General features: G+C 52.3%; 1 protein-coding gene across 2 annotated transcripts in view; it reads left to right on the forward strand.

Annotated features, from left to right (window-relative positions):
• Positions 1-9,976, forward strand: part of TOX2 (TOX high mobility group box family member 2) — a 158,759-nt gene extending 148,783 nt beyond the window's left edge. Inside the window, exons 4-9 of one of the 2 annotated variants that reach the window (XM_055545067.1) lie at positions 2,681-2,920; positions 5,159-5,386; positions 5,869-5,949; positions 6,984-7,379; positions 8,070-8,197; positions 9,940-9,976. In XM_055545067.1, the coding sequence (XP_055401042.1) occupies positions 2,681-2,920; positions 5,159-5,386; positions 5,869-5,949; positions 6,984-7,379; positions 8,070-8,197; positions 9,940-9,976 (1,110 nt within the window). The remainder of the gene's footprint in view (positions 1-2,680; positions 2,921-5,158; positions 5,387-5,868; positions 5,950-6,983; positions 7,380-8,069; positions 8,198-9,939) is intronic. The other variant, XM_055545068.1, reaches the window with a different exon arrangement.
• Positions 9,977-10,214: the final 238 nt, after the last annotated feature.

Genomic DNA, 10,214 nt, shown 5'->3' on the forward strand with positions numbered 1-10,214 from the left:
CAGAAATGGTATGGACCTAACAGAAGCAGAAGATATTAAGAAGAGATGGCAAGAATACACAGAAGAACCGTACAAAAAAGATCTTCATGACCCAGATAATCACGATGGTGTGATCACTCACCTAGAGCCAGACATCCTGGAATGTGAAGTCAAGTGGGCCTTAGAAAGCATCACTACGAACAAAGCTAGTGGAGGTGATGGAATTCCAGTTGAGCTATTCCAAATCCTGAAAGATGATGCTGTGAAAGTGCTGCACTCAATATGCCAGCAAATTTGGAGAACTCAGCAGCGGCCACAGGACTGGAAAAGGTCAGTTTTCATTCCAATCCCAAAGAAAGGCAATGCCAAAGAATGCTCAAACTACCGCACAATTGCACTCATCTCACACACTAGGAAAGTAATGCTCAAAATTCTCCAAGCCAGGCTTCAGCAATATGTGAACCGTGAACTTCCTGATGTTCAAGCTGGTTTTAGAAAAGGCAGAGGAACCAGAGATCAAATTGCCAACATCTGCTGGATCATGGAAAAAGCAAGAGAGTTCCAGAAAAACATCTATTTCTGCTTTATTGACTATCCCAAAGCCTTTGACTGTGTGGATCACAATAAACTGTGGAAAATTCTGAAAGAGATGGGAATACCAGACCACCTGAACTGCCTCTTGAGAAATTTGTATGCAGGTCAGGAAGCAACAGTTAGAACTGGACATGGAACAACAGACTGGTTCCAAATAGGAAAAGGAGTACGTCAAGGCTGTATATTGTCACGCTGTTTATTTAACTTATATGCAGAGTACATCATGAGAAACGCTGGACTGGAAGAAGCACAAGCTGGAATCAAGATTGCCAGGAGAAATATCAATAACCTCAGATATGCAGATGATACCACCCTTATGGCAGAAAGTGAAGAGGAACTAAAAAGCCTCTTGATGAAAGTGAAAGTGGAGAGTGAAAAAGTTGGCTTAAAGCTCAACATTCAGAAAACGAAGATCATGGCATCCAGTCCCACCACTTCATAGGAAACAGATGGGGAAACAGTGGAAACAGTGTCAGACTTTATTTTTCTGGGCTCCAAAAGTACGGCAGATGGTGACTGCAGCCATGAAATTAAAAGACGCTTACTCCTTGGAAAGAAAGTTATGACCAACCTAGATAAGATATTCAAAAGCAGAGACATTACTTTGCCAACAAAGGTTCATCCAGTCAAGGCTATGGTTTTTCCTGTGGTCATGTATGGATGTGCGAGTTGGACTGTGAAGAAGGCTAGTGCCGAAGAATTGATGCTTTTGAACTGTGGTGTTGGAGAAGACTCTTGAGAGTCCCTTGGCCTGCAAGGAGATCCAACCAGTCCATTCTGAAGGAGAAAAGCCCTGGGATTTCTTTGGAAGGAATGATGCTGAAGCTGAAACTCCAGTACTTTGGCCACCTCATGCGAAGAGTTGACTCATTGGAAAAGACTCTGATGCTGGGAGGGATTGGGGGCAGGAGGAGAAGGGGATGACAGAGGATGAGAGGACTGGATGGCATCGCTGACTCGATGGACGTGAGTCTCAGTGAACTCCGGGAGTTGGTGATGGACAGGGAGGCCTGGCGTGCTGTGATTCATAGGGTCGCAAAGAGTTGGACACGACTGAGCGACTGATCTGATCTGATAATTTTTAGGTGAAAAATACACACTGTTCTAAAAGTGATTAGTATGAGAAGTGCCTGTATGTAAAACTCAGTAGTTTTCTTTATATTCCAAAAATAACCAGTTAGAAAATATCCTGGGGAATAGATAGTAAGAAAACTACTGACCTATGGTGGCGGGGGGAAAGTGCAAACATTCTTCAGGGATTTGCACTTTCCCCCCGAAACATAGGTCAGTAGTTTTCTTACTATCTATTCCCCAGGATATTTTCTAACTGGTTATTTTTGGAATATAAAGAAAACTACTGAGTTGTTGTTGTTGTTTTTGTTTTTGTATTTAGCAAACCCTTATACAATATAGTCTCTTTCCTGGTGGCTCAGAGGTTAAAGCGTCTACCTGCAATGCAGGAGACCTGGGTTCGATCCCTGGGTCGGGAAGATCCCCTGGAGAAGGAAATGGCAACCCACTCCAGTATTCTTGCCTGGAGAATCCCATGGACGGAGGAGCCTGGTGGGCTACAGTCCACCGGGTCGCAAAGAGTAGGACACGACTGAGCGACTTCACTGTACGATATAAGGCTTACAGTGTGCCAGGCATATTTAATCCTTAACACCCCTAGAAGGTAGGTTTAATCATTATCCACATTTTTCAGATGTGGAGACTGAGGCACAGAGAGGTTAAGTAACTTTGCCAAAGTCACCCAGCGTACAAGCGGAACCAGATTTCAAAGTGCAGGCGGCTTCCAGCGTCTCTGCTCTTTGCTGTTATGTTGTACAGGGAATAAATGCAAAGATACACCGTGTTTCAGGAGGGAAGATCCAATATCATCAAATAACTTATTCACAACTGAATTGGGCTTTCTCACGAGGGCTGAGATGCTGACCGTCTAGACGTCCAGGGTGACTGTCAGCAGAATGGCGCCCCCTAGGGGTGCACCGAATCGTGCAGGGGTCCCTGAGGAAGCCACGGGTCAGAGCAGACCCCCTTCTCTGAGTCTGACAACGCCGATGTGCTGGCCCTTTCTAACTCAGCAAGCAATCTCCTCCTCTCTTAGATCCAGGAGATGGTCCACTCAGAGGTTGCTGCCTATGACTCGGGCCGACCAGGGCCCCTGCTGGGCCGCCCGGCAATGCTGGCCAGCCACATGAGCGCCCTCAGCCAGTCCCAGCTCATTTCTCAGATGGGCATCCGGAGCGGCATCGCCCACAGCTCCCCGTCACCCCCAGGGAGCAAGTCAGCGACCCCCTCTCCCTCCAGTTCAACTCAGGAGGAGGAGTCGGAGGCACATTTCAAGGTACGTGGGGATGGAGATGCAAAGGCTTCAGATGCCTTAGAATGCCTTCCCGTCAGCAGGGGACAGGCCCTGCAGGGAAATGGGCATCGCCTACCTATAGAAAAGACTACAAGAGTATAACTGTCCCCTTTGTCGGAAAACAACGAAAGTTCTGGAAAAACATGATGACGTCTTATTCCTCAATGGCCAGTGGATCATTTCGGTGTCATTGATGGCACTGGCAAGATCCTCAGGGCCACATCTTGTGGCCACTCTGACCTTTCAGGAGGACCACAGAAATGTGCGGTCCAGCACAGGGCACCTCTGGGCATCACTGTGGGAGGGAGCATTAAAAACAACCCCCCACTGCGGACATGACCCCTGCAGATCCCTGGAACCAGGGGTTGTCCTGCTTCTTCAAGAACATTCCAGGGAATGAGAGCTCACCACCTGTCCAGCTCCTGAGCTTTCTTTGCACTGACCCCAAGCCTCCCTCCCTGTCAAAGAGCATCTTGTTTTACTGGAGCAGGAAACAGAGACCCATCAAAGCCAAGGATGCCTGTGCTTGCCCGGATTCTCCCACAATGCCTCTCCCACAGTCTCTCCTTGAGCCACTGGTAAAATCAAGACTTGCTCCCTCGCACAATGCCTGCCTCCCTTTCTTCTTCATAAGGGCCTCTCACTTCTTTCCACGTGGTGTCCCTGAAGAGGCCTGGGGCAGTAATCGTGGCATCCATCAGAGACCCTGACCTCCTGGCTGGGGTGGGCACATCTGGATCCTGGTCCAGCTTCATCCTCAGGGTAACTTGATCACTACTGTAGTCCAGGCAGGAGGTGCTTTTAATTTAATTTAATTTGTATTTAACAAACCCTTCTAAAACACTTCCATGGGGCAGATACTATTCTAAGGACACGACAGGTATTAATCCATATAATCTTTATCACAACCCCATGTGGTAGGTGGCTTTATTATCTCTGATTGCCACATGGGGAAACTGAGGCACAGAGAGGTCAAGTGACTTATCAGGTGTCACTGAACCAGGATTTAAACCAAGGTGGTTGTAGTCTGGCTCCAGCACACGTACTCTAAACCACCCGCAACACCCCATCTGCTCGGCAGACAGAACTGAGGCTTGGAGAGGTGGGTGACCGCAGAGAAACTCAAGAACAGGACTGATGTGGCCGCAGACTGCCCCTCACTGTCCCTCACCCCGCAGACCTGAGTCTGGCCCATGGTTTCCTTATCAGTTTACGATATTACCCTCATTTTCTTGGAGCATTAGAGCCACAGTCTTCATGGCAGGATCCAAGGCCTTTGGCCAAAATCCCTGGTCCTTGGGTGGCCTGGGAGTCCTAGTCAGTGGGGGACGTGCCCACCCCCTCCATCCTGGAAGCCAGGTGCCCACAGTACTGAGGTCCTGGAGTCTGACTGCATCAGAGGCCAGGTATCCAGGGTGAGGTCACCCTGCTGACAGTTACATTAACCTCTCTCCCATCCAGCAACTTCAAAGAGAGTCAGGGGGACTAAGCCACCTGCCCCAAGTCGCAGAGCTGAAATGTGGTGGAAGAGACCGGTCTTATTCAATCAAGAATAATCTTTGGGGATTATTTGTGATCACAAGAAGGGAGAGGTGTTAAGAAAAAATATATATATCCAAAACTTGGAAATAGTCCAAAAACAGATAACTGCACAGTCTTTCAATGGCGTATCACTGCCTCATTGAACAGGCTCAAGAATTATCTGATGATTCTCTGGGAGATTATACCTTCCTTTTGATTCCTCCCTCATTATTGATGGGGGCTTTTACATTCTGTAAAGGAAGATGTTAACTTGGGGTGAGGGCAAAGTGATGAAGAGGTAAGCAATTTTTGTTCGATTACAAGGCAAATTAATTTTTCCCTGTAGAGACACAAATGACTTCTGTGCAGCAGAAAAGACTAAAGGCTCAGAGGTGATGGTTTTATTGCTCTATAGGGCAGTAACTTGTTTCTTTCTCTTGTGTTTTTCTGAATGAACTTTACCATCATTCTGAATGAAAAACCCAGGGCTCGTACCCAGGGCATGTGTGCTCACTCGCTTGTGTGTGATTTATGTGTGTGTGTGTATTCAAGCCCAGCGGGTGGCCAGGGCATTGCCAATGTGTGAGGAGGGCTGGGCAAGCTGGGAAAAGTGAAGGAAGATCCAGCTCGGCCTAGGCTGGGTCGGTTAGCTGGAGGTCCTGGGCTTCTCTGGTTTTCTAACTCCCCTCACCCGGGCAGATGTCGGGAGAAAAGAGACCTTCAGCCGATCCTGGCAAAAAGGCCAAGAACCCAAAGAAGAAGAAGAAGAAGGATCCCAATGAGCCACAGAAACCTGTGTCAGCCTACGCACTCTTCTTCAGAGACACTCAGGCTGCCATCAAGGGACAGAATCCCAGCGCGACCTTCGGGGATGTGTCCAAAATCGTGGCCTCCATGTGGGACAGCTTGGGAGAGGAGCAGAAGCAGGTGAGCCCCCATCCCTTTCTGGGCCATCCCCCAAGGCTCTGCAGTCAGACTTGGAAGGTCCGGCACCAGGTCCACCCTCTGGAACTAGGGGAACTAGCCTCTGCCCAGCCTCTGCTGAGGACTCTACTGGGCTCACTTTGCCCATCTGTAAACTGGGGAGGTAGGGCTGGTCCCATTTGGCTGTTCTGTAGCTGTGTTCACTAGCGACTTGGTTAAGTGGGGGAGGAAACTGGACCTCTGCTGCCTCATCTGTTAAATGGGAACAAGCATCTCCATCCATCGTGTGCCTCTAACTCTGAAAGTCTGGGGTCCAGGTCACAGCTTTCCTACCCACTGGCCGTAAGCCTGTGGCTTCCCCTCAAGGGCCTGTGGGGGGAATAGAAGCCGACCTGGCTCAGAGGTTAACTCCAGTTACCAGCCCTATGAGCTCAGGCTGACCACCTGACCTCTCCCTGATATCACCCACATCTTGGATCTTTCAGGCCTACAAGAGGAAGACTGAAGCAGCGAAGAAGGAGTATCTGAAGGCTCTGGCAGCCTACAGGGCCAGCCTCGTTTCCAAGGTAACATCTGGGATCCCTAAGCCCAGTCCTTGAGGAATAGAGCAAGAACCGAAGTCCATGGGAATGGTCAACACCACAGGTCTTGAAAGGGATGGATAAGACCAATGTGGTCCCTTCTCTGGGCTTCCCAGGTGGCATTAGTGGTAAAGAATACCTACCAATGCAGGAGACATAAGAGACCTGGGTTCAGTCCCTGGGTGGGGAAGATCCCCTGGAGGAGGGCATGGCAACCCACTCCAGTATTCTTGCCTGGAGAATCCCCATGGACAGAGGAGCCTGGAGAGCTATAGTCCATAGAGTCGCACAGAGTCGGACTCAACTGAACAGCTTAGCACACACGCACGCAGTCCCTTCTCCAGGGTACCTCCTGTGTGCCAGCTCATGCTGCGTACTTTACACGCATCTCATTTCACATGATTCTTCCAACAAGAACCCAATACACAGAGGAGTTAAGCAACTTGCCTGGAAGTATCCAGTCTGTTAAATGGCTGTACTAGGATTCAAATCCGGTTTGCCTGTCTTCCAAAGTGGCCTTTACTCCTGTCCTACGCTCAGCCTTCTCTGTCAACACCAGTATCACAGGAGGTTCAGCATGGTGGTGGTTGCATGGTCCAAGCCAGGGAGGGAGGTGGTCTGGCACCTGCTACAGAGGACATGGTTTCTGAATTGGGCCAGAAAGGGCCAAGCAAAGAGGGTGTCCCAAATCAAGGGAACAGCCAATGCAAAGGCACAGAGGCTGGGAGAAGCCCACAGAGAGGATAACCCAGCTGGGTGATGCTCATGCCTCGGGCCAGGCTGAGAAGCATGGGTTCGCGGGTGGACAGGGGAACCCCCAGGGATTTAAATATGGGGTGGTTGGATGGTCAGAGTCAAGGGTGGTGGGTCCTGAAGGATCTCTCGTGAGTTCCCTGCTCTCCCCTGAGGGGCATGAGAGCCAGCCAGTGGGTTACAAAACCACGTGGGTCTTGTGGCCCAAGTTCCAGCTTATCCATGTTGGTTCTGGCTTATCCAGATTGATGTCTGTTTCCTTCCAGAGCTCCCCTGACCAGGGTGAGACCAAGAGCGCTCAGGCGAACCCGCCGGCCAAGATGCTTCCCCCCAAGCAGCCCATGTACGCCATGCCAGGCCTGGCCTCCTTCCTGACCCCGTCTGACCTGCAGGCCTTCCGCAGCGGGACCTCCCCCGCCAGCCTCGCCCGGACGCTGGGCTCCAAGTCACTGCTGCCCAGCCTCAGCGCCTCCCCACCGCCGCCGCCCTCCTTCCCTCTCAGCACACCCCTGCACCAGCAGCTGCCGCTGCCACCCCATGCCCAGGGCACCCTCCTCAGCCCACCTGTCAGTATGTCCCCAGCCCCCCAGCCTCCGGTCCTGCCCGCTCCCATGGCACTCCAGGTGCAGCTGGCCATGAGCCCCTCACCTCCAGGGCCACAGGTAAGCAGGACCCAGTGAGAATGCGCTCCTGAGGAACCCCCATGCGGAAAGGGAAGGCAGCTTGGGATTCCAAATACTGGCCCTGCCACTCACGGCCTGTGAAACCTCAGCCTTGGCACTTTACCCCTCTGAGCCTCAGTGACCACATCTGTGAAATGGGATGAGTACACCTGGCCTGAGATGCACTGGCTGCAGAGAACAGCTGGCAGGTTCCCAGGCAGATTCTTCAGATTCCTAGGGTATCCCAGGCCCTCCTCTCTCAGCTTCTGTCCATTCCTGCTCTCTGGCCAGAGAGGCTAAGACCACTGAGCCTTAGCTCCTGGCTCTCCCCAAAGCCTCTGAGGCCTGACCCGGCTAATTGCTCCATGGACACTGGGAATTACAAAGCCTGCTTGACCCTGGGAGGTCACGCAGCCCAGTAAGTCCATTTTACAGAGTGGGAAACTGAGGTCCAGGGAAGGAAAGTCCTTCACCACCAGCACCCCACCCTTGCAGCTAAGACTAGGACTGGATTTTCCAGAAGGTGCTCTACCAGGGAAAAGAAAGAAGTGGTCCAGGCAGACGGGCAGAGCAGAAATTTCGTATAAGCCAGAGCAGTGTCTCTGCGAACAGCCCCATCCCCTCCTTGCTGCCTGAGAGGCACCCCTTCGGCTCGCCTTTGCTCACTGCCTCCTCCTCCCCTCTCTGCAGGACTTCCCTCACATCTCTGAGTTCCCCAGCGGTTCCGGACCCCGCTCCCCTGGCCCATCCAACCCCACGAGCAGCGGAGACTGGGACAGCAGTTACCCCAGCACCGAGTGTGGCGTCAGCACCTGCAGGTGGGCCCTCACCCCCACCCCTACCCACGGTGGGTGCTGCTGAGGGCAGCGTGAGGGTAGCATGAGGATGGGGTGACAGGGGGGAAAGGGCAAGGGGGACACTGCAGATCACTGTCACCTGCAGGTGGGCCTCGTGGGCACCAGGTGCCCAGCGTTGTCAGGAGAGGAAGTAGAGCAAAGCAAGGACCCATAGGGACTCAGCTGTCTGGGGCCAGGCCTGTGGGGGATACTGAGGCCCGTCTTCACTCTTGCTGTTTTTCCTTCCATCCTGTTATTTTTCTTTTCCTTATTTTTTTTTTTTTAAGATTTACTTATTTATTTAGTCTTCCCTGGTGGCTCAGATGGTAAAGAATCTGCCTGCAGTGCAGGAGACCAGATTCGACCCTGGGTCAGGGAAATCCCCTGAAGAAGGGCATGGCCACGCGCTCCAGTCATTCTTGCCTGGAGGATTCCACGGGCAGATTTATTTATTTTTGGCTGCACTGGGTCTTTGTTGTGGCTCACCAGGCTCTAGAGCTCGGGCTCAGTAGTTGTGGTGCAGGAGCCTAGTCGACCCGTGCCTCGTGGAGTCTTCCTGGAGCAGGGGTGGAACCCGCCAGCGGATTCTTCGCCACTGGACCACCAGAGATCTCCAACCTGTTTTCTTTTCTCACAAGTGCTTCCGCGTGGCATTCATAGCTAGCACGACTGTCTTTGTTCAGCTTCCCGAGGAGCAGAGCCTGAAGCAGGAATTTGGTGCCCTTGATGATGTATATTTGTTCAGGGAGAACCCCATACCAGTAGTGGGGCTAGGGCAGCGGCCGGGGCAGGGAGGAGCCTAGCGAGGGTGTGACCTCACCCAGAGACTGGCTTTTATTTTTTAATTTATTTATTTTAATTGGAGAATAATTACTTCACAATATTGTGATGGTTTTTGCCATACATCAAGATCAATCGGCAACAGATACACATGTCCCCTCAATCCTGAACCCCCATCTCCCTCCCCCCCATCCCTCTGGGTTGTCCCAGAGCACCAGATTTGGGTGCCCTGCTTCATGCATCCAACTTGCACTGGTCATCTGTTTTCCATATGGTAATATACATGTTTCAGTGCTATTCTCTCTGGCTTTGGCCTGATCTCATGGGAGCTCTGGGTTCCAATCACAGCACAGATTTGGTCCCATTATTTGGTCCCATGTTTTCAAATAAAATAATTTTTTATTATTTTTTGGCCTCACCGCGTGGCATGCAGAATTCTGTGTTCCCCAACCAGGGATTGAACCAGAGCTCCTGTAGTGGAAGAACGGAGATCTGGTCCCAACTTTAAAAAGTTCTAGCTTTTTGTATCCTCAGCGCTGAGGACCGGGTGGTCTTCCACCAGGATTCCAGGAAGGGTGTTTGGTTCCGCGCGCACACACACACCCCCCTCCGACGCCACACACACAGACACACACACCCCTCCGACACACACACACACACCCCTCCGACACACACACCCCTCCGACACACACACACACACCCCTCCGCCGCCACACACACACACACACACCCCCCTCCGACGCCCCGCAGGTGGATAGTCAAGACTGGACCTGCCCAGACCTTCACGCATCTTCCGAGGGGCCGCTGAATCCGGGGAGGGGATGAACGGCCAGGGAGCAGCTGTCCCCATGCACTCGGGCCCTGTGTCCAGCCCCGTGAGGACCAGGGGACGCCTGGGTGAGGGGCGGTCACATCAGCTCTGACAGCCCCTCCTTTCTCCCCAGCCTGCTCCCCAGGGATAAATCGCTCTACCTCACCTAAGCCCGTCTCCCTGTCCTCCCTGAGGCTTGCTGGAAGGGCGCTGCTCAGAGCCTGAAGGGCTGACAGCAGAAAAGAGGCCTCGGCAGAAAGCAGGGCGCCGGCGCGGAGTGCAATGAGATGCCCGGGCCCAGGGCTGAGGCTCTTCCTCACCTCCCGGCAGACTCTGCAGAGGCCGCCCGCCGCCCGCCACCAGCCCAAAGAACCTGCTGGAACCTCCCGCCCCCTGACCGCTTGCTCC

The sequence above is a fragment of the Bubalus kerabau genome, chromosome 13 (genome assembly GCF_029407905.1).
Source record: "Bubalus kerabau isolate K-KA32 ecotype Philippines breed swamp buffalo chromosome 13, PCC_UOA_SB_1v2, whole genome shotgun sequence".
NCBI lineage: Eukaryota > Metazoa > Chordata > Mammalia > Artiodactyla > Bovidae > Bubalus > Bubalus kerabau.